The sequence below is a fragment of the Carettochelys insculpta genome, chromosome 2, assembly GCF_033958435.1.
Source record: "Carettochelys insculpta isolate YL-2023 chromosome 2, ASM3395843v1, whole genome shotgun sequence".
Taxonomy (NCBI): domain Eukaryota; kingdom Metazoa; phylum Chordata; order Testudines; family Carettochelyidae; genus Carettochelys; species Carettochelys insculpta.
The window spans coordinates 72,600,901-72,624,937 of NC_134138.1; the positions used below are offsets into that span (position 1 = coordinate 72,600,901).

The 24,037-nt window shown below is 39.9% G+C and overlaps 1 protein-coding gene across 2 annotated transcripts in view; it reads left to right on the forward strand.

Annotated features, from left to right (window-relative positions):
• The window catches only part of NSMAF (neutral sphingomyelinase activation associated factor), a 64,358-nt gene that overhangs the window by 38,098 nt on the left and 2,223 nt on the right, over positions 1 to 24,037 (forward strand). For both annotated transcript variants that reach the window (XR_012644431.1, XM_074987159.1), the window contains exons 15-30: positions 1,596 to 1,686; positions 1,783 to 1,846; positions 1,971 to 2,022; positions 3,199 to 3,319; positions 3,715 to 3,846; positions 5,822 to 5,864; positions 6,252 to 6,415; positions 11,561 to 11,669; positions 12,454 to 12,512; positions 15,051 to 15,118; positions 17,208 to 17,275; positions 17,517 to 17,640; positions 18,629 to 18,712; positions 20,278 to 20,428; positions 21,241 to 21,343; positions 22,158 to 22,267. Coding sequence is in view for 1 of the 2 variants with exons in the window: in XM_074987159.1 (XP_074843260.1) it covers positions 1,596 to 1,686; positions 1,783 to 1,846; positions 1,971 to 2,022; positions 3,199 to 3,319; positions 3,715 to 3,846; positions 5,822 to 5,864; positions 6,252 to 6,415; positions 11,561 to 11,669; positions 12,454 to 12,512; positions 15,051 to 15,118; positions 17,208 to 17,275; positions 17,517 to 17,640; positions 18,629 to 18,712; positions 20,278 to 20,428; positions 21,241 to 21,343; positions 22,158 to 22,267 (1,543 nt within the window). In the remaining variant the exon portion in view is untranslated. The remainder of the gene's footprint in view (positions 1 to 1,595; positions 1,687 to 1,782; positions 1,847 to 1,970; positions 2,023 to 3,198; positions 3,320 to 3,714; positions 3,847 to 5,821; positions 5,865 to 6,251; positions 6,416 to 11,560; positions 11,670 to 12,453; positions 12,513 to 15,050; positions 15,119 to 17,207; positions 17,276 to 17,516; positions 17,641 to 18,628; positions 18,713 to 20,277; positions 20,429 to 21,240; positions 21,344 to 22,157; positions 22,268 to 24,037) is intronic.

Sequence of the window (24,037 nt, forward strand, 5' to 3'; positions counted from 1 at the left end):
TTTTGTGTTGGAGATAGGGTAGGAAATATTTTAAAAAATTGCAGACACAAAGTAAAAGATTAAGGCTGTGTCTACGCTTACAAAAAACTTGGAAATGGCCATGCTAATGGCCAAATTGAAGAATACTAATGAGGCACTGAAATGAATATTTAGCTCCTCATTAGCATACCTCCAGCCACGGCGCTTTGAAAGTGCCACGGTTCGCTTGCCTGGGGCTCGCCTACATAGGGGTGCTTTTCGAAAGGACCCTGCCAACATTGAAATCCCCTTATTCCTATCAGCTGGTAGACACTGAGACAGCTACACTCAGCTGATAGGAATAAGGGGATTTCGATGTTAGCAGGGTCCTTTTGAAAAGAACCCCCATGTAGACAAGCCCTGGGTGAGTGAACTGTGGCACTTTCAAAGTGCCATGGCTGGTGGCATGCTAATGAGGCACTGAATATTCATTTCAGCACCTCCACTAATATTCTTTGATTTGGCCAATAGCATGGCCATTTTGATGTTTTTCATATGTGTAGATGTAGTCAAAAGTTAAAGGGGAAATGATTAACACCTGAAATTCACTATAATCACTGGGCTTTGTATGAAGCTATAGACACTATCTCATAAGATATTCCTTCCCATAATGTATCAGGCAGGATTTTTTTCCGTCAGGAATCTAACATTAAAAAAAGCAGTATCTGAAGGATTGCGGTCTCTTCACTGGCATTCATGCTTGTAGTTCTTAGACATAAACTATGGGAAAATTTTAAACAGTATATTTTCTACAGGGCCTGTCTTTTTGTCAGGTTGGCAGGATAAAGTTACCATAAATGAACAAGCCTATGAAGACCATAAATACACTTTAGTTATTGCCATGCTCCTGAACTGCTTACCTTGCTTATCGCTGTAAGAAACATTAGCAAAGGAAATTCTTGCCAAATGAATTGCATCTTCACTAGTGAAAAAGAAAAAAGAATTTCAAAGACAAATATTCTGAATGCAAATTCCAGCTTTCATTCTTACATTGCTATGATTTTATGCTTTGAATCAGTTGATTGCTTTATGTGGAATATAGTCTTATTACAAGAGGTATATATTAGTCTCCGTTAATAGATACTATTAAGTTGGAGTTGCATGTAGGCTCAACATGTCTCAAATGAAACACTTTAAAAATCACATAAGTTGTACACGTTTGGAAACACACAGATTCTTGGTCTGTGATTGGTATGAATGTTTTAAAGAACTATAACCTTCAGCTTGTTCTAAGCTACGAAGTAGAGCTATAACAGTGAATTTACAGAGATACAAACTGCCAATGCACTTTGTTATTTTTGTTTAATTTTTAGCCTATTCTGCTCTTTTCAGCATAATAGGAATGCATTTCTGATGACTACGTATGGAAAATGTATATACACTGGAATACTGTACAGGAACTCTTTCCTGAGGTTCAGTACTTGAAACCATAAAGTTCAGAAGCTTTGTATTATGTTTTAGCTGAATGAGGAGAAGTGTTTAATCCTATCTTAGGTTTTCTGATAAACACGTATGTGTGCAATACAGAAAAAATACTATTCTAATTTGAAACAGTTTGTCTTTTTTCGCTGTTACAGACACGTTATCGGGAAATGCCAGAGCCTAAATTTATGTATGGCAGCCACTACTCATCTCCGGGTTATGTTCTGTTCTATCTTGTTAGAGTTGGTAAGATTGCTTTCATTGCTAGTCTTTTGAACTGCTGTTTGGATTTGAATATATGCAGAATTTGGATGGGTGTGACTTCCATTCTTATCTCCCCAGCACCTGAGTACATGCTTTGCTTACAAAATGGGAAGTTTGATCATGCTGACCGAATGTTCAACAGGTTTGTTTAAATTTAATTTCACAAATTAATTTTGCACTGTGAGATAGTTTTCTTTGAATTGCATATTACATGGGGCATAGACTACTTACCTTATCAGTATAACATTGACTTATATTCTGTCTAGTATTGCAGAAACCTGGAAAAATTGTCTGGATGGTGCAACAGACTTCAAAGAGGTAAGCGGCAGAAGCTACTTGAGGTAGCATTACCCGACTCCTCTGTCCTCTTCTCCTTTTTTTTTCCATTTCAATTTTTTTTTTTAAATTTTTATTGGTTGCCTCCTAATTGAGGACAAGCTTGCCTGGCTAGGGTTGGTTTGAGCCTGATACTAGAGAGAGGTTTAAATTCCTTCTCTGAAGGTTCAAATGACTTTGCAGGGCTGCTTTACCCTTTAAAACAAAACAAAAAAAAAAACAGTTATAGTTTGATCTGATCTTTGGTTGGAGGTTTTAACTGAAGATCATCATGATATTCTGTTGAGTTCTTTTCCTAGTTAAATGTTATTGGGACTTGGCTTTTACAATGCAGCCCACTTTGAGGAATAAGACTTAATGTACCTTTCCTTTGTACCTTCTGTTTTTAAGCATCACTGAACTACTGCACTTCAGGTGTCTTAGAAACCTTCTCGTTGTTCTTGTATTTTAAAACAGCTACAGGAGATCAATCAGGAAGATATTTTGGAGCTGTTAAATTATGCTTCGCTGACCACAGAGAAGCTTGAATTGAGAAAAGGACATAACAGTCTAGTTTTTTCACTGCAGAATTAATAGTGGTTAATAATACCTGGTCTTAGAGAACTGGCTTATTCAAAATATGTTAAACCTTGTTTTGATGGTACAAGTCAGAGTTCTGTTTGCTATTTTCAAAACTTTTCAATTGTATCTATGCAAGACTTAGCTTTTTATCTATCTGTAAAAATCCTTTGGGGTCTTTTCAAAATGTTGACAAGTTTGTAATACTGTAATATTCTAATACACCATGGCTACTTCTACACAAGAAGCAAACTTTGTTGACAGAGTGCATCTACACACAAAAGCAGGTCACTCTGTCAACAGAGAGCAGCCAGACTGCCCTGCCTTGTTGATGGATCGGCTGACTAGAAGGTCTGCAAACAGGGCTGTCCGGTGAACTGGAAGCCCCCTCAGTTGACTGAAGAACTCTGAGAATCTGTCAACAGAATGCATTCTCCCTGAGTTATTCGACAGAAGACCTCTGCTGTTGACAAAACTCTCTGGTGTAGGCACAGTCCACATATTTGAGTTTGTATTGATACGTTTTCATTAAAATGACAAACAAAAAGGAAATCCTGATCTTTTTCTTCTTCTTCTTTCCCTCTTCCATCTTCCCACTAGTTGATTCCAGAATTCTATGAAAATGACTCCAGTTTTCTAGTAAACAGTCTGAAGCTGGACCTGGGGAAAAGACAGGGAGGAAAGATGGTCGATGATGTAGAGCTTCCTCCTTGGGCATCAGGTAATTGCACTTTCAGTGTATTTCCTTAACTCGGTACTGCACACAATTTACCTTCCTTGCTCTTGGGCTCTTGGAATCTTGTCTTTTCCCCCCCGTTTTATTTTTCTCTTTTTCCATTTTCTGTTTTTTAAAATGCAAGTAAAAACAAGTGCAGGTATTGGAGAAGAATAATCTAAAGTTGCTATTAATGAAAGGAAATCATATTTTAAGCCTTCATAATCTGAATGTATAAATCAAATAATTTTTTTTCAGAATGCTACTAAGCAGTTGAAGTAGTGTTATTTAATTTTAATAAATCCAAAAGGTTTTTTCTGGTATGTCTTGAGTGAGAGGAGAGAGGTTATTCATATTTAACAGTGTTAAATTTCTACACTGACGAAACTTTCTCCTCTTAGATCCTGATGACTTTCTTCAGAAGTGCCAGAATGCCTTAGAAAGCCAGTATGTGTCAGAGCATCTTCATGAATGGATTGACTTAGTATTTGGGTACAAGCAGAAGGGAAGTGAAGCCATTGCAGCCCACAACGGTAAATTGTAAAATTCTCTAAGACATCATTTTTTGGATATTTTAGCTGAACTCTAGAGTGGAATATATGACTAACAAGATTTTGACCCTGACCCACATTATTTTGAACATGCGTCCCTGTGCTTGATCCATCTGTACTCAAGAAAATTGCATTCCATTTCCTCTGGAAATAATGACTCTCCTTCTCAAACTTATTCCCTGTCTTGTAGTGATTGTTTGTTTGTTTTTCCAGAATATTGTGTACAAATGAGAAATAATGTTTGGATTAGATATTGCATGTAGAAAGTCATGGGAGACTGTTATTTGATCAAGTCATTGATAAGGGCAATTTGGTACTGAAATATTTTAATGAAGGCCAGTGGGAATCTGTGTGATCTGGAATGCAAACCATGTATATTTCTGTCCAGAAATTGTAACATGAAACTTCAGGTTTAGGTGGGTAGCACTGGTTTCCAATAAGAAACCAGGGAGGTGTGGAGGGATAGCTCAGTAGGTTGAGCATTGGCCTGCTAAACCCACGGTTGTGAGGTCAGCCGTTGAGGGGGCCATTTAGGGGTCTGGGGCAAATAGATTTTTAAAAAGAAAAAATTCAGGGATCTTGCTCGGTGCTGCCAAAGGGGCAGGGGACTGGACTCAATGACCTCCTGAGGTCCCTTCTAGCTCTGTGAGATGTGTATCTCCATATATTAAGAAGGTGAGTGTGAAAGGAAAGGATAAACAGGCCTTTTCCTGGTGTACCACTCCACCGGCAATAACTTTTGTTATGTTTTTGTAATCTTTTTTTTGAGTCAGATATATTCTGACAAAAACTTCTGTCAACAAATCTCTAACATAGATGTAGCATAAGTCTTTACATTCTTGTTGAGTGACTGGAAACTGTTTGCTTTATTCAAAACCGTTCTTCCATGATTAATTCAGGGAATTTCATCTACTGAAAGTCAGCTACATCAGAAATCTGATGACTAGTTCAGTTGGGTTTTTTAATACCTTTACTAACTTCTCAATGGGGAAAAGTAGCATTTTGCCAAACCAAGTGGGTTTCAGAAAGTTGTGGGAGGAGAAGACACCATTTTCTGTTTTAAGCATCTTCTCCACCAGTCCTTCTTGTAAGCTGAACACTTGGGCAGCCACCCAAGAGAGAGTCAATGGCTGCTCAGCTGATTAGCACAGTGCCCCCAGTGAGCAGCATGTGTTTCTACCGGTGGTGCACATTATTGTGTGCACTGAGGCATGCAAGAAAATTCTATCCACACATGCATGGAAGAATTTAGAGGGAATGTTTGTTTCCCCACTCAACATTCTTGAGTTGACTTTATAGCCAACATTGAAGCCAAACAACCACCTAGTCAGTTCTCTCCAATCGTGTTATGTAGTTTGCATTTAGATGTAGCTGAATGTCAGGTTCACATACCTTAGTTGTACTCAGTTTTCTATTTCTGAATGACATCTAATGTCCATCTTGCTGGAGAGCATGAGCCTAAGATCTGAAATCCATCCTAGACCTATTAGCAAGTTAGTGCTGCAGCTATCTAGTGAGGCAGTAACTTTTGGGACTTTTAATACCAAAATAATTCTAAATCACCCAGCCTCTCAGCTTATCCCCTAATTGTAATTTACAGATTCTTGCCATTTTACAGACATGTGTGACAACGAGCTCTTACAATGATGTAAAAAGTTTACTGTTGTGTATCCAGTGTTTGAGAGTCTTTGAAATCACCGAAAACGTTGTGATAGTGAAATGTGCACATTCAACAAAAGTGGTATCCGAAACTGATTTCTTCTCTGGCATAGCTTATACTTTTCTGTGCGTCAGAGGGCTTGGAATACACTATAACATCCGGGGGGTGTGAGGTGGGTGGAATTTTATAGATGTGTAGTACAGTTTAATAGTCATTAGTTTACAGTCGTTATTGTGTGAATTGAAGAAAATAAGACCTGTTTATATAGTGCAAATAGCTCTTTCCCTTTTCTTTCAGTGTTTCATCCATTAACATATGAAGGTGGAGTTGATTTGAACAGGTAATTAAAAGCTAACAAGCAGTTTTGATAGCGGTACATATTAAACTCTCTGTAAACTATCCATGAGCCTCCATCATTTTGAGGGAACCATTCTGTTTTGGAGTCTAGAGGACACTTTTTATTGTGAGTCAGATTGTCTTGAATGATTAAGCACTCACATGTCCGTGCAGCCTGAAACAGTGCTATATTTTCAGGATAGAATGCTTGCAATTACACACAATTATGGTTATTGTGCTTGCATGCATGTCCAGTGAACTGTATAATAGATCGATTTGTGTATGCTTTTACTGTGGCTGTATGGTACAGCAATGCCTGCCCAGATCTGTGTTTTTTAGAAGCAGTCTCTGTCTTTAAAACATTTTCGCCAATTGCTTTGTTCTTCTTAAGTATTATGGACCCCAATGAGAAAGTAGCTCTGCTGACACAGATCTTGGAGTTCGGACAGACACCGAAACAGTTGTTTACAACTCCTCATCCCCGGAGGATAACACCAAAGTTCAAAAGTTTGTCTCGAACAGCCAGTCACAATGCTTCCATGGCTGAATCTCCAGGTAAGCATATAAAACAATCAAAGTTTCTGTTTGATTTGCTGTCTGATAACATAGCTGACTTGACTTTATTTTTGGGAGAGTTGTATTTTTTTTTCCTGGGAATCGTATGTTATGTAACTTACAGGGAAAGCAGCCAAGCAAGTCATGGAAAAATAATTACACAGGAACCAAAGGCTCTGACAGAAAAACAGACGTTTGCCTGGCAATACTTAATTTTGTTTTAAACAGTCAGGAGTGGAGGCATTGTCTTGTTGAGCTCTGATTATTCAGAGTGCCTCTGAAAATTTTTTTCGGGGGTTTAAATGAACATCAGACATTACTTCTATCATCAATATACAGGTCTATAAATATACAGCAAGTCAATAACACCTGCAGTGAATATGCGAACTACAGTTCTCAGTGAATTCTGTGATCTGTGACCAGATTGACAATAGTGGCAATCACATTAGAATGTTCACAGCACAAGTACAGGGTGCATATTGGCAGTGCAAATTCCACACACTGTCCTTGCCCTGAAAAGGTTATCGTCTAGGGTGAGAGGACAATTCAGTTCCTATGGCCACTGCTAAAACTTCAATTACAGGCTGGTAAGCTACCTCAGGACTAGGCAACTGGTTGAAAATCTGGTGTTATGTCTCAGACCCATGGTATGTTGGGGAAGAGGTAATGTTTCTTTTGTAAAGGAAAAATTACGCCTCAGCAACCTATTAGAATTCTTTAGGTGGGGGCTCAACAAGCATGCAGAGAAGTTGACACAGCAAATTTGGACTTTCAGAAAGCCTTTGACAAGGTCTGATGCCAAAGGTTCCCAAGCAAAGTAAACATTCATGGAATAAGAGGGAGGATCGTCTCATGGATCAGTAACTGCTTAAAAGATAAGGAACAATTGCTAGGTACAAATGGCAGGTATTAGAAAGGGAGAGAAGTAAATGGCTGGAAGTAATCAGGACCAGTGCTCTCAACATATTCATAAGAGGTCAACAGTGAGGCAGCAAAATTTACAGATGGTACAAAATTAATCACAATAGTTAAGTCCAAAGCTGGAGATAGAGAGTTACAAAGGGAAGGTCAACGCCATGTAGAATAGGAAAAACTGAGAGCTGTAATTTGCATTTTAACTGCACATGTTATTGATTTGCTGAGTGGTGGACAACAAAATTACTAAAAAAGTTAAATGTAATGCAATTTGGAAAAAACATCCCCAACTACACATGCAAATGATGAGATCTAAATTAGCTGTTATAATTCAAGGAAGCGATCTTAGTGTAAATAGTTTTCTGAGAACATCCACTCAATGTGCAGCAGCAGTCAAAGGAAAAAAAGAAACCCAACAAAAAGCTGACTATTAGGAAAGGGTTAGGAAAGGTTTAAATAGAAGGGTTAAATAGAAGAATAGAATAGAACCCATTAGAAAAAGGTTAAATAGAAGATATGGGCCGTGTCTACACTAGCCCCAAACTTCAAAATGGCCATGCAAATGGCCATTTCGAAGTTTACTAATGAAGCGCTGAAATGTATATTCAGCGCTTCATTAGCATGCGGGCGGCCGCGGCATTTCGAAATTGGCGTGGCTTGTCCCGACGGGGCTCCTTTTTGAAAGGACCCTGCCTACTTCGAAGTCCCCTTATTCCCATGAGCAGATGGGAATAAGGGGACTTGGAAGTAGGCGGGGTCCTTCTGAAAAGGAGCCCCGTCGGGACGAGCCACGCAGTGGCGAGGCGCGTCAATTTTGAAATGCTGCAGCCGCCCGCATGCTAATGAAGCGCTGAATATGCATTTCAGCGCTTCATTAGTAAACTTCGAAATGGCCATTTGCATGGCCATTTCAAAGTTCGGGGCTAGTGTATACGTAGCCATGATGATACCACTATATAAACAGGTGGTATGCCTGTTACCCTAGGTTATATGAACCCAAACCTATGGTAACTGGTATGTGTCTTCCAGGCAGTTTCAAAACATAAATCAGTGGAGACACAGCTCCTCAGTGTGGTGATTGGTATGCATGAGTGCTTTCACCCCCAAATCTTTGTTTTTGTAGAGAGAAAAAAACACATACCTAAAATAACAATAATCTTCAACATACCAGATTTGGTTCCCAGAAGTCTGAGAAGGCATCAGATGGTCAGCAGTAGATTTCCTGAGGCCAGCCTTTGTCCTAACTGCAGAGGAGTTCAGTTTCTTAGCTCATCAAAATCCTCTCAGACATTTCTCCAAATTTTACACCCATCTCTAACTGATTTTTTCTTTTATAGGTTGCTCAAATCCAAGCGCACAAGTCATAGTAACCCCTAATGGAATAACAATTTCCCTAGCAAAACCCCCACCCCAAATCTATGTATCAATGAAGCAACTCCTAGCAAAACACTCAGACACCCAGATCCAAGGTCAGCTATCCACTCTGCTTCCCAGTCTCATGAGCTTGTCACTTTATTTGTCCTTGATAGCAACTATGAAGCTGGGCAGCTGTTTTGTCTGCTCAGGCAAAGGCCAAATTATTCCTGACTATGCATTGTTCTCACTTCCAGTTAACAGCTGAATACACCAAATTGCTGTAGTTATGTCCAGTCCATGATCTGCCATAACATGTCCACACCTTGACTACTTCATGCAATTCTGGTCATCTCAATTAAAAATACATTAGAATTGGAAAAGGAGCAGAGAAAGTATTCTTTATGGAATTATTAATATTTGTACAAGCTATTACCGCAACACTAATTTAGCCATAAATTACTTTATTAAATTCAGAAGCTATGTCGTATGTATACAGCGTCTCTAAATATGCCTGTAAAGCCTAACTATAATAAGCAATTTGCTATACCAAATACAGTAATAAAACATTTATAACATTTGCTTCAGATACTTACATACAGCCTAAATATAAGAGTCCTTAGATCCATATTGGTCAATTCCAAAGTAGTCAGGCAGGTAGTAGCAATAAACCTTTAAAGGGTTTACTTTTTATACCATTTAACGAGCAAATGATGTCATGGCCAATTACTGACTTCAGCTAAAATGACTTTTGGAACAAATCAACCTTATTTGCAGTCTTAATCCACATAAAATGTGCCACCTCTTTTCCCTCCAAGGGCTTTTCTCCTTATTGCTTGCCCTATTTTCTTGCTGACCTACAGTTTTCTTTTGCTTCTGGTTTACACTGGTCCTGATTTTTGAAATAACATTAGTGTGTGGAGAGGGAAAGTCCACACTGGCTCATTTAAAACAGATTCTGTTGATCTTATTTAAAACCATCTGCCATCACCCTATCAGTCAAAGGCCTTCTTTTAGAAACTTTCCTTTATTCCATTAGTTATTCTTTGAACAAGACATCTTCACTACATCATTCCCTCTGGCCATATAATTTATTATCTTCAAGCTTTCTTTCTATTTGCTACCCAGTACCATTAGTGGTGTGGAACAACTTGAATGTGAGGCGAGATTATATAAAACTGGTACTGTTCAGCTTTGAGAAGAGGCAACTAACCATTGATATGATAGAGGTCTATAAAATCATGGATGGTATGGAGAAAGTGAATAGGGAAGTGATGTTGACCTCTAACATGATATAGAACTAAGGCTCTTCTGACAAAATTAATAGGCAGCAGGTTTAAAACAAATAAAGGTATGTACTTTTTCACAAAACATGCAGTCAACCTCTAGGACTTATTGCCATGGACTTTTGTGAAGGACAGAGGTAAAACTGGGTTTAAAAAAGAATTGGATAAATTCATGGAGTATAGAAACATCAATGGCTTTGAGCAAAGATGGTCAGGGGTTGTCCCTAAACATCCAAATGCCTGAAATGGGCTGGACTACAAGTAATGATCGCTCAAAATTGCCATGATTTTTATAAATTCTCTCTGGAACAACTGGCATTGGCCACTGTGGGACCATTGATCTGGCCCAGTATGGCCATCAGTTGTCAGCCACTGACAATGCATTTGACCACCATCTTAAATTTACATTATCTTACTGAACACCCTGTTCAACTATCTTTAACTTTCAAATCAATGAGTGACAATAGAGGTTGCTGTTTAAAGTAGAATGCCACCTCCAAACAACGACACAGGTAGGATTCATTCTAAATTTATGTTGTCTGGTTTGCCAAAATAAGATTCTATTCTTAAAAATATCTAGAAAATTGAACATCTCTAAATTGTGTTATATATTGTCACAACTTGGCACATCTAATTGACTTGGTTGTATTCCTCATAGCAGTTACCATATAGTTAGTTCATTTAATGTCTGTAAACCTCCATAACCTTTGAAAAATGTAACCCATAATTTTAAATCTACATCTTTATAGATTCTGGCTCTTACATACATGAACATGAAAGTAGCAGCCAGTCACAGCAGAGCATACATTGTGACAACCATGCACTGTGGAACATTTTGCTGCTGACTTTTTCTTCTGCATTCAAAATGTTTGTTTGGAGTACGAGAAACTTTCTGTCTAAGGCTGCTGCAACATTAGCATTCTCCCGTTGGAGGTGCCATGGTAATGAGGCAATTTGAAGCAGGCTAATGAGGCGCTGACATGCATATTCACCACCTCATTAGCATAATGGCAGCCACGCAAACAGACTTCGAAGTGCAGATTGGCAGTGAAGATGGGGGCAGCTTCGAAATAAGCGCCCCACTTCTATATTCCTTTACTGTGATCTAGTTCTGTGGGAGTAAGGGAATATTGAAGAGGAGCACTTATTTTGAAGATGACCACACCCACAATGTCAATATGCAATTTGAAGTCTGTTCACATGACTGCCATTATGATAATGAGGCTCTAAATATGCACGTCAGCGCCTCATTAGCCTGCTTCGAATTGCCTCATTACCATGGCACCTCTGATGGGAGAATGGTAGTGTAGCAGCAGCCTAATTTCTGATCCATTTAGGAGCAAACCACAAGATTTCTGGCTGTTTATGTGTTGAACTACAGTTAATAAATATTGTGGGAGCAGTTATGAAATCTTTTTTGTAGATTCTCTCTTTATAACAGAACTGGAAATGATAGAGATGCTGCTAAAGGCCTTTTTATCATTTAACCTATTCACATTTGGTGTAAACTTCAACTAATTTATTATTGGAAATCTGTCTGTGGTTAATTTTCAGTTTGTGATTTCTCATTTTATGATGGTATTTATTTTAGTTTCTCCAAATGAAGAATCTTTTGAAGATTTAACAGAAGAAAGTATAACACTTGCATGGAACAACCTCGCCAAACTAAAGTTAGATGAGCAACATAAAATTCATAAAGAGTAAGTCTTTGTAATATCATCATCTGCAGTATAACTGTCTCAAAATCCAGTCACCTCTTGTAGTCATTCTGCTAGTTATTCAATCATGTCTGTCTGGGTGCCCTGTGTGAAGGAAAGCCACTAGAACAGCGTTTCCCAAAGTGTAATCCACAGCCCAGTACCAGTCCTTGGGGGGGCGGGAAATTGGTCTTTAGAAACTATACAAATTATCACTATTATTATTGTGAACAAATAATAAACAGTGAAAATATATTCATTTTTCATTTTTTTAATGTGTTTATACTTTTGGGCTGCAAAAAAAGGGTACTGAAATAAACCGGGTCCCAACTATATAAAGTTTGGGAAATCCTGCTCTAGAAGGTACATTCCTTCATGAGATTATCTGGTTGTTCAGTACAGAAAGGTGAGTTATATACTAGGGAATGGCCTGATAACTTAAGTCATCTTATTATTGGCTGTCTTGGTGGAGAATACATGATTTAAGTGGGTGGGAACAGTTTATACGTGTACCACATTCAGGCCCTTTTTGGGAAGGATTGAAGAACATAGGCAGAACAATCTGAGGGAAATTTGCACTGCTGTTTCCAATTCTTTGGCCAGATATATTTTGCGTATAGAATTGTGATGCACCTTACAACAAACTTCTTCACTTGCATCCGTGTCTAAATTAACCCTTGTGAAGATCAAATACTGAAATGCCGCTGTTAAAAATTCACTGTGCAGTGTGATTCTTCAAATTAAATACCTGTTGAATTCACTTGCAAATATATTTTGCCTTGAATAGGGAAATTACTGGAATAGCAGTCTCTTGCAATGGGTCTTCAGTTTTCACTACATCTCAAGGTACGTATTCTCATACAAGTTTCTCTTTTTATGGAACTATGGTGAAAGTGTTGCATCGCTGTTATAACGTCTTGACTTAAAGGTGTCATATGAGCCATCAAAATATTAGACCTCTCAAAGCATATTTTCTGCATTTTGGATAGGATTTGAAAAAGTGCTTAATGTTGACCTAGCTCTGCTGTCCTTGAATTCATAGGAGTGACTTCACTAAAAACAGAGTTTGGCCAATGCAGTGATTTTTTTTTTTTTTTTAAATCTCCTCTTTAGTTTGACTTTTTGGGTGAAGCAATCCACTTGTTGATCTTTATACAAGCTTTAAGGACCTGTCAGATCCAAAAATCTGTTTCAGCCTGTACTGTGAAGCTATCACCAGTGTTTCCGTTATGTGTCTAGTTACAGAAAGGTAGCCATGTTAGTCTTCACAAAACAAAAAAGCAGTCAGGTAGCACTTTAAAGACCCTAATAAAATAATTTATTAGGTGATGAGCTTTTGTGAATAACACCCTCTATTTCCAGATCTAGAAATAGTGGATCTGCCCCACGAAAGCGCATCACCTAGTAAATTATTTTATTAGGGTCTTTAAAGTGCTACCTTACTGCTTTTTTCATTATGGGTGCATCGACAGTATGAACTAATGTTGCAGCTAACTTCGAAGGTAGGCACTACGTCAAAGTAGCCAGCAGAGAGTCTGCACACATTTTTCCCTACATTTGAAGTTAACTTTGAAGTAGGGAGCCCAATTTCGAAGTCCTTATGCCATTCCTGAGAATGGAATAGTGCCCTGCTTCACAGTTTAACTTTGAAGTGTGGTGTGTATAGATGCACACTTTGAAATAATTATTTTTGTAATGAAATATGTGCATAGATACAAGTATCAGAGAGGTAGCTGTGTTTAGTCTGAGAACAACAAGAAGTCCTGTGGCACCTTTATAGACTAACAGGTATTTTGGCACACAAGTTTTTATGGGAAAGACCCGCTTCATCAGGTGCATGAGTCTGCCCACAAAAGCTTATGCTCCGAAATATCTGTTAGTCTATAAGGTGCCACAGGACTTCTTGTTGTGTGTAGATACAGCCTTTAAAATCTTCAAGGCTACGTCTACACTAGCCCAAATCTTCGAAATGGCCATGCAAATGACCATTTCGAAGATTACTAATGAGGCACTGAAATGCATATTCAGAGCCTCATTAGCATGCTGCCAGCCACGGCCCTTCGAAATTGCTGCTTTTCACTGCCGCGTGGCTCATCCAGATGGGGTCCTTTTCAAAAGGACCCTGGGAACTTCGAAATCCCCTTATTCCTATCTTCTGGTATTTTAGAGCATAAGCTTTCATGTGCAGACTCAGGCATCTGCTGAGAGGAATAAGGGGATTTCAGAGTTCCTGGGGTCCTTTCAAAAAGGACCCCTGTCTGGATGAGCTGTGTGGTAGCGAAAAGCTGCAATTTCGCAGAGCAGTGGCCAGCGGTATGCTAATGAGGTGCTGAATATGCATTTCACCGCCTCATTAGTAATCTTTGAAATGGCCATTTGCATGGATACTTTGGATAATTTTGGATAATTTGCATGGCCATTTCGAAGATTTGGGCTAGTGTAGACATGACCAAACAGTAGTCTAATATGATGTAAAAGTTTCTTATCTGAATGACTTTTGGATATTTGCTTATCCATCTCATGCCAAACAAATGTTGTTAAAACTATACCACACTACAATGTGTGTGTTGTCTTAGATTTAACATACTTAGAACCCCTGTAAAACCGCTTTGTTGAAGTTGTATAATGAAAACTTCCCAGGCACCAAGAAACTGATAATGTTGGTAACATCTCCTTTCTAATGTTACAATGATACCATTTGCAGTCGTATTGGCTCACAAGATACCTGACATCTAAACATGTCAGTGGAAGAAAGCAGATGATTTTTGGTCCTGAATTTCAGACTAATGTAAATTTTGTGGTAGAAGATTGATTTTTAAAAAATCGATTTCAAGGAATGAGTGTCAAATGAGAGATCAGGGGATGGAATGCTAATTAAGTGGACAAAGGATGGATGCCGGATTAAGTTAAAATTCGGGAGTCTGCGAGTTCTTATGATTACTAGATCTGCTTGATAAGCATACAGAAGTGTGAATTCGATTGGGAGCTATATGCCTTAAACATCCTGGCTTGTCTTGCACATTAAAATACAAATGATAAATAATAAATCAGAATGTTTGAAGGTTACACCTTCAACATACCTGAGTTATCTTGAGTTCCCTTTGAATATAAAACACCTGGACTTTTCACTTCAACTCCCTGCTCACCTTCCTCATTTGTTTCTTCAGAGTTCAGAAAGAAACATACACAACAGTTTCTGCATTTAATATAGCCTACAATGCCTGGCCCTCTTATAGGGGCTTTATAGAAGCAGTTTATGCATCCCTTGCCTGCTGTTAGAACTAAATATTTGAATATTCATACAGGAGCAAAAATTATTAGTCTAGAGTATTGCAATACAGTCCTGTTTTGTCTTCATAATTACTTCCCTAATGTTTGCGTTAGATTCAACCCTGAAGATGTTTTCTAAAGAATCAAAAACACTGCAAAGAAGCGTGTCCTTTTCAAACATGGTGAGTATTTGAAGGGAAGCCTTCCTGAAAGCTACACTCAGCAATATGTCCCTTGTCAATCATATAGCAATGTAATGCCAGGATTACCTTGGTTTCCTTCCCTCTCCAGCCTTCTGCCATCGCTCTTGCTTGAATAATTTGCCAGTGTGGGGCGAGGTTCTGTCTTGTGCCTCTGAAGAAGCACAGCACAGCTTGTTTCTGCCCAGGTTTGGCTGCCCTGGGACCCAACATAAAATTTGTGACGCAGCTGAGACCATCTGATGGGAGGACTGTCTGCCTAGATCTGGGATAGGGAAACTTTGTTTGGGTTGGGGGTCAGTGACCCACAGAAAAATCAGCTGATGCCACACAAGTGAGAAGTGGGTGAGGGGAGAGGGGGCACCAAGACTCAGGGCTTCAGGGCTGGATTAATTGTTCTGGGGTCCCAAGGTTACCAGATTTTATGGGGCTCCCTAGGCTCTGGGGCGTGGCCAAAATGAGGGTTTCAGTGCATGGGAGGGGGCTGCTGCGGAGTTGGCTGGGGTGGTGAGGGTCTGGGTTGGTGTGAGTGGGCAGGTGGTGGGGTTTCCAGGTCTGGGTAGGAGGTAGGATGTGGAAGTGGGGGTGGAGGGTGTGGGGACGAATGGGGTGGGAGGTGGGGTCTTGATGGGAGGTGTATGCAGCTGTGGGGCAGAAAGTGGGATGTGGAGCCTGGCTGAGAGGGAGTGTGCAGCTGGGGGCAGGGAGTGTAGGATATGGGCAGAAGGAGGAATGTAGGAGTGAGAAGGGTGTGTGGGATGGGAGCACCTGCCTGGTACAACTCCACGTTCCCTCGTGCTAGTTTGCAGTCTCTGCCCCTCCATCACTCCCATTGTCCAGGAATCTCAGCCAACAGGCGAAACCGGCGTGGAGCCATCAAGCCAGGGCAGGGGACAAAGCTTCTCTGAGCTACCCTTCTGGCGCAGAGCCGCTTCCTCACCAGGCCGGGCAGAGCCCATGGGCGGGTTGCTTGTTTTGCTTTGTTCTGGACCACGAGGTTTGGGGCTTCCGCTCCCTCTCTCCCTCCGCACTGCCCCGTGGGGCTGGGGGTCTAGTGCCAGCTTCCCACTTCTAGGGAGGGGCAGCCCTGAGAATCATGGGCCAGCTCAAGGCAAGCTGTGGGCTGGATCCAGCCCAGGGGCTGCAGGTTGCCCGCCCTGGCCTAGATTCGATAAGCTTGTCGCTGAGATCCTAAGGTCAGCAGTGCTGTCAGAAATCTGAAACACTACGTGCTCTCCACACCCCTACGTCAGGGTTTGTGAGGGGATCCTTGAGAGGACATGTCTGTCTTCCTTGGTCCTCTACTAGAGCATTGACTAGGCTGCTGCTATTGCTGACGAAGGCGGCTGTTTTGCTTTTAATTAGTAGTTTTTTTGGTTTGGCCTTGCGCAAGGTGCCAGTTTCTCTTATTAATGGGCCATGTCTACACTGACATTTTTCTTAGTCTCCTATGGGTGTAGAGCAGCTATGTTGCAGAAAGGGTGGAAGACCTAGTAGAGACTTCACCTGCCTTTCTGCCACTATGGTACCTATTCGTACTTAGAGCAGCTGTAGAGCAAAGGGCAATAAAACCACCAGCAACAGAACTACCCAAATTCTCCCACTGTTGCTGGTAGTGTTGTGGGAGTATAACTGCAGCAAATAGCGAAGGACAAGCTAGCGTAGACGAAGGTCTTAGCCCTAACAGCACTGTCCTTTCTTAAACTGTAGATATCCTTGGCTTGTTTCAGAGTTATCAGGGCTGCTTTTTCACTTAAACGCTGCCTGGAGAATACCCTTTCACACCCCTTTTCATAAAAGTCCCCTTCTTTGACTGGTAGTTAGCACGTCGCTTCGGCAGCCTGTGTATAGTGCGAAAGCTCCTATTTGCTTTCATGGTTTTAAGTTTGTTCAGTATTTGCTGTATCTCCAGTGGATAGATAGCTGCAGAACTGGAAAGTCGGTTTTTTATTTTAAGAGAATGTGAAATGCATAGGCTGTAATAATGGTTTGTGGATTTATTTCCAAATATGTGCTACTGCACTATAAGTAACTTCTACGTTATCTAGCTTTATTTTCTCTTTTGTTGTAGGCTTTGTCATCTTGTTTAATCTTACCAGGAGATACCACTGTCATAAGCTCTTCGTGGGACAATCATATGTGTGTATTTCGTTTGTGGTTACATTTAATCATACTGTTTTTGGTAACTATGCTTTATGAAATGTCTTTTGAGGATATAGAAATATGTCCCTATCACGAATCCATTTAATTTTTTCCCACATTTTTAACAGATTTCTCTCTGTTACTTAGAAATTATGGAAACCATTTTTTATTGATAATCTATAAAAATTTACTCTCTAAAAAGCAGTATTCTCATAACTAATACTTTTTTTCCTGATAGCTATTTTTATTCAGTTGCATTTGGAAGACTGCAAGACACCCTAATGGGACATGATGATGCCATCAGCAAGATCTGTTGGCATGACAATTGCTTGTATTCTGCATCTTGGGACTCCACTGTAAAGGTTTGTACGTCAGCTGCTTTACTATTTATACTCCATGGTTTGCACAAAGGTAGTTGTAGGGTACTCCAGATGTTGTGATAGTGGCTGTCCTGTTAACAAAAATTGCTGTAATTGTGTCTTTATCTCATTTATATAGTAGCCCTGTGGTTTTAACCATTTTCATTTGTGGACCTCTAAATGGTTTCAAAAGAAGGTGGTTTTGGAAATCTTATACATAATCCCCACTTTGAAAACCTCTGTTCTATGGTAATGACAACCTTTGTGGACCTCTTAGACGTAGTCTGCAAACCCGTTGGGTCCCCAGACCACAGGTTGAAAACTACTGTAATATCCTGTAACTGAAATCCACTCGAAAGGTAAAGCTAATGCATTACTTGAACAGACAATCTTGCAATAATGCCAATGCTCAGTGATCTGCATTGAGTACCTGTTGTGTTTTGAGTGGAAATTAAGGTGTAGGCTTTGCCCTATGACCTGTTAAACTGGATGAGATCTGCCTGTTGAAAGGCTCATCTTTCCTTCTGATTCTCCTATAGTTTAAAATCAGAGACCTCCCCCTAAACACATTTGTTTTAAGAGAGGGGGCTATTGGCATCACTTTTGCATGCCCCCCCAGATTTTGAAGGTCTTCACTGCCTGACCGATTCAGGGTGGGAGTGTTTTGTTCCATTTTCTTACTCAGTGGGCAGAGGATGCTTCTGGTTAGATGAGTGGAATATGCTGCTGCTACTGTTTTTAATTGTTATAAAGTAAGTTCTTTGTGCTTGTTAAGAAAGCTTAGAACTTTTGGCAGCCAGGTTTAATATTGAAACCGAAACACACAAGAGGAAAAAAAATTCTGAACTTGAAACAAGGAGGAAGCTGACTTTTGTACAGCTTTTAGTTAGCGTAAACAACCTACCTTGCAATGACAACACTAGGTAATAAAAAAGCTAACATGAAGACTTGTCCTCATGCTTGTTTAAACAAACGAATGTTGGTATTCTAGGTGTGGCGCTGTGTTCCTGCAGAGGTCCTGGGCACCAAAAGACATCATTTTGAATTGCTTTCTGAGTTAGAACATGATGTTAGTGTGAGTATGCAGATGGACACATTAATTCTAATAATGTAGTTAAGGTTTTAAGAGATCTGCCATAAACCAACTACAGTGAAAAAACTGAGTTAAGTGTACCATTCATCAAAAGGCTTCCCAGTGCTAGCTATCACAAGACTAGGAGGGAATAGAATGGATTAAGGGCAATGTGAAAGCAAACTCCAAATACATTTCTCTGAAAAGAATTAGTTCAAGTTTCCACTTCTGGATAGCGAAAAGGTTGTATAAACAGATGTGTGGTTTTGGTTATTTTTGTTTTTGTTTTTTTTATTATTGGTTTGGCGCTACTTGTGTGCAACAGGATTCATGGGCTCTTTCAGCAAATCAGAACAAACTTGTCTGAAGTATTTGGATCCTAATGCTTGCTATACAACTACTAAATTTGTCTATTTAAGGTTTTTAGGGAAAAGTCTGACTTGATTCCTATATTTTATATTTTGCTATGATATATTGTTATAAATACCACTGGCTACATCTGCATGAGATGCCTCCATCAACAGAAGTGACTGTCAGAAGGGATTTCCTGGCAAAACTTCTGTCGACAGATTGTGTCTACACATAGAAGCAGATTGAAAGAGCAATCTGCTCTGCCACCAGAGAGCAGCCAGACTGCCTGGCCCTCTCTTGACAGAACAGCTAACAGGAAGCTCTGCAAACAGGGCTGTCTAGTGAATCGGAAGCCCTGTGTATTGACAGAAGGGCCCCACAGTGTCTGCATGGCTGTTTTGTCAGCAGGAAACGGTCAAGAAAGGTGTTATACCTGAACATGCAGAGATATAATGCTGCCAACAGATATGCCAGGTTTTGCTGACAAAGCACATTTTGCGTGTGTGTGTGCTGCAGGTTTTTCTGACCAAAGCCCAATTTTGCTGGAAAAACCCTCTTGTGTAGATGTAGCCACTGTGACTATCTGAATACATTGTATGTATTTGGCTCAAACATTCCATTAACAATTAAATATGAACCAATACTGGGAAATAAATGTATACAAATCTTGTAACTTCTGACATCATTCTTGCAAAGTATTTAGAACATTTGCATTACTTTACTTTTCCTAAACCTCTCAGTGGATTTATTTATACACCACCAGGAGGCAACAATCCCTGGTAATATTTACCACTAGCATCCAAGGATATCAAAAAAGATGGTTTGCACAAGTGTAAGCCAGGGTTTAACCACAGCAAGTCTAGAATACATTTCTGATTTATGAAATGTAAAATGTAATCAGTCATCTGACTGGATAAGATCATAAATGTCAATTCCAGTTTCTGATTCTGCAAGGAAAAACAATGGTTATAAATCTGCTTAAAACTTCATTTATGACATGCCTCCCCTCCATTTCCTGTTGGCACATTGTTGGCAATGGTGAAGTAAAGATTTCGGTTTTTTTTTATTAAAAAAATCCATGATTTTATATAAAAATATGTAATCAACGTAGGTAATAATTGGATACTTAGGGATCTAGGCTGCGAACACTTAAGGTCTATCAGGAATGCACTTGTGAGAGCTTGAGTAAACGAATAACATAGTACTTAATTGTCTAGGTAAATACTATCAGCCTAAATGCTGCAAATGCAATACTGGTATCCGGAACCAAAGAAGGCACCATTAGTATTTGGGATGTTACAGCTGCCACAATGTTGCACCAACTTTCATGTCATTCAGGGACCGTATATGATGCTGCTTTTAGTCCTGGTATGTTTGTTTTTTCTTATATGCAGATGTTGAGAGAGATGAGAATTGCTAGAGGAATAAGGAAAAGTTATTTATTTTTTCCCATAACATTAGAACTAGGCATCACAAAATGAAATTTAATGGGTAGCAGGTTTGAAACTAACAAAAAGAAGTTTTTCTTCATGCAGTGCACAGTAGGCTTGTGGGACTCCTTACCAGAGGAGGTTTTGAAGACCAGGACTTTAACAGGGTTTGAAAAAGAGCTAGGTAAATTCATAGAGGTTGGGTCCATCAACAGTTATTAATCAAGATGTATAGGAATGGTGTCCCTGGCCTCTGTTTTGTCAGAGGTTGGAAATGGATGACAGGAGAGTGATCACTTGATGATTACCTGTTCTGTTCACTCCCTCTGGGGCAAAAGGAAATGGCCTCTGTTGGAAGACAGGATACGGGGCTAGATGGACCTTTGGTCTGACCCAGCATGGCCACTCCTTATTACATTTTCTATTTCCATGGTTCTGTGATATCTGTAGGCTTTAGATCTTCAGTTATAATCAGACACTAATCTCCACTCTCCAAGTTTTATCAGTACTTTTCAGGATTGTATTTGATGGTAGAATACTGTTTTCTGGACTAGTTATAAATTGCTTCTTTTTTGCGAAGGTTTTCTTACTCATTATTTGAGACATAACTTGGAATAACTGTTTTTAATTAAAGCAGGATGTTTTCTGTCATGCCTAACTAATGTGCAATGTTAGTCATAATTCCTTCCTTTGACCACTGGAAATATTAGCTATGCATGTACGTGTTTAATTCACTTAATTTTTGTATAGACAGCAGACATCTGCTCAGCACAGGAGAAGATGGCTATTTTAAAGTAATAGATGTGCAGACTGGAATGCTCATCTCTTCTATGGCCTCAGAGCAGCCACAGAGGTAATGCTGACAAAAGCTTGTGTGTGAAGCCCACCTCCATCTAACTACTGTGGTTGTATGGATAATTGATAGAATTATGTCTCTGAATTATAAAGGGGGCAGGATGTGGACATTGATGCTTGCATCAAATGCCCAAAAGGAATTTGGAAATGGCACAAATATTGAACCCTTCGAAGGCATCTCTTATTGAGGAGAAATGGGGTTGTTTTATCAAGAGATGAATGTATCAACAGATCAGAATGCAGAGCCCGGGATTGTGTGTGCATTATTTGTGGCAGCCAGTTTCTCAAAGCTACAGCATGGCACTTAAATGACTTGTCTTTCACACATGCCTAAGCACCTGTAGTTTTCAGTAAAATTAGTGACAGCTGACACTGATAACTGCTACTGTTCATAGCTGTGGGCTTGTGTGTTCAGCAACGGTGAAATATCTTTGATTCAAAACTTGTTAGTACCAAAAGCTATAGAAGTGTCAGCCCTATTACCTTATTCTGAAGAAGATTCATTTTAATTTGAAGGGCCACCTTTCCCACCTCTCTCTGCTCAGATTGCTGTACTGTTTCAGAACATAGAGCAATGTAATATGTGGTTTAAACGATCAGCAACCAGTTTAGTTAGTTTTTAAAACTTTCCTGTTACCCTTGCACCACTCTGTCATTGCTTAATTCATACAGAAGCTATGACCTCAGTACTAAGTAGAACTCCTTTCTTTTATGCATAGGTGATGGACTAAATTAACAGGTAGGAGTGTTTTAAATAACCAAAGACACTTCTTAGCGCAAATGGGATAAATGGTTACTGAATTATTTTGCAGGTGTTTCAAATGGAATGGACATACTGTCCTATCAGGAAGCCAGTCTGGTGAATTATTGGTTTGGGACCTTCTTGCGGGAAAAGTTATTGAAAGAATCAAAGGACATACAGGTGTGTGTGGAGTGCTGTGAGATCTCCTAGGGCCAGATATGCAAAGGTGCTTGGGTGCCTACACCCCAGTTTTATGGGTCTGAGTCCCAGATTTCCAATCCCCAACAGTGGTGCCATAAATTCACTCAATCCCTAAACTGCTGTTGTAAATGTTACCTCTGAACCTGTGCTTCATGCTGCCTCCTTCTAGGCATCCAAACACTTATATTTTGCCGAGGCCCCAGTACTACCCACAAATAGGGGAAAATAGGCGTTGGTCTATATTATCTGCATGGATAGACATGCTCAGAGTAACCTCATTACACACACAATAACCCGAACATGGACCCTCTTTTAACCTTTAGCACAATGGCTGGGGTGCTCCCCAGAGCAGTTGGAGATTCAAGTAAGACTCTCCTATTAAATCTGTTCCACTTAAATTCAGTGTTTTGAATAATTAACATGAATTGGGCCAGAGGAAGTGAGGTTATGTCTACACTATGGGTGACATGGCTACAGTACTGTAGCTATAGCGTTGTAGCGCTACAGGAATGGAAGATTTTTTACTTCACTATCAATAACTCGCTTCTCCAAGTGCCAGAATGCTATGTCGGAGACTGGCTTAACTCTAGTGCTAAGGGTGTAAATTTTTCACACCAGTGAGTGATTCAGTGAGGGGAATTGCAGACTATGTATGAGAGTGGCTATATGGTCCACTGGCTTCAGCACTCAACTGAAGGGGATAACCCCTTTTCTGTGATCTGCTACATCCCAGATGAGTGTTCTAACCACTGGGAAAATGGCCATGAGGGAGGTTCTCTTCCTTCTCTTGCTTTGTGTGGAATGAGGTGGTCACCTAACTCATGGCAGCAAAAAGGGACTTTGGCACCTAAGCTGCCTGACTCAGAGAGGGTCCTGGCTATGGGTCTCAGGCAGAGAAAGATGCCTCCCTGCAGCCTGGATTTAGGAATCTAACTCATGGAAAAGATGGGACTGAAGATAAGCCCTTCCTGGCACCTTCTCTGTACAGGCTTGTGCAGCTCATCACCTAGCATGTTGCCTTTTATGGATCCCATTCTCTATCTCCCTGTCGTGTATAGTGAGCTGAGGCACCTAATTCAGGCTTTGCGGGCCCATTGTTTCAGTATTTTTCTAGAAATTTGAAAGTTGAGCATAGCAATACCCTAAACACCTTTGTGGATCTTAGTCCCAGTTCTGTCCAAGGTTTCTTTTCACACATTTAATAAAAACTTAATTTTAAGAAATCTGTCAAAAGCCCATATATTTAGTTCTATGTGAAGTTCCATTTTACAATCTCTACGCTTTAAGGTTTGTGTGTTAGTTTGCCAAAATCGTGTTTCAGGATCTCTAAAGGCCTCAAGACACCATCTTGCATTTAATTTGTCTTTACGTTTCCATAGCTAGCCTGAGCGCTGGAAACTGCATTTTAATAATAGTTTAATTCTAGAATGCAGCTCTGTATCAGGGATGGAATCTTGGAATACACAAGGGTTCTGGCCCTACATTCCCACTGAAGTTTGTTGTAGGATTGTGTGAAATCCCAGCTTGTATTTTAAAATACAAGAAATGGGTCAAGTGGCACAGACTAAGAGTGCTGAAAGTTGAGCTAAAACAAAACTCTTAGGCTGTCTACACTAAAGCATCTGTCGACAGATGTTACTGTCGACAGGGAAATATCGACAGAACATCTGTCAACAGATTTGCATCTACACACTTGCTCTGTCGACAGAGAACTACCAGACTGCACTGCCCTTGGGTGACAAAGTGGAA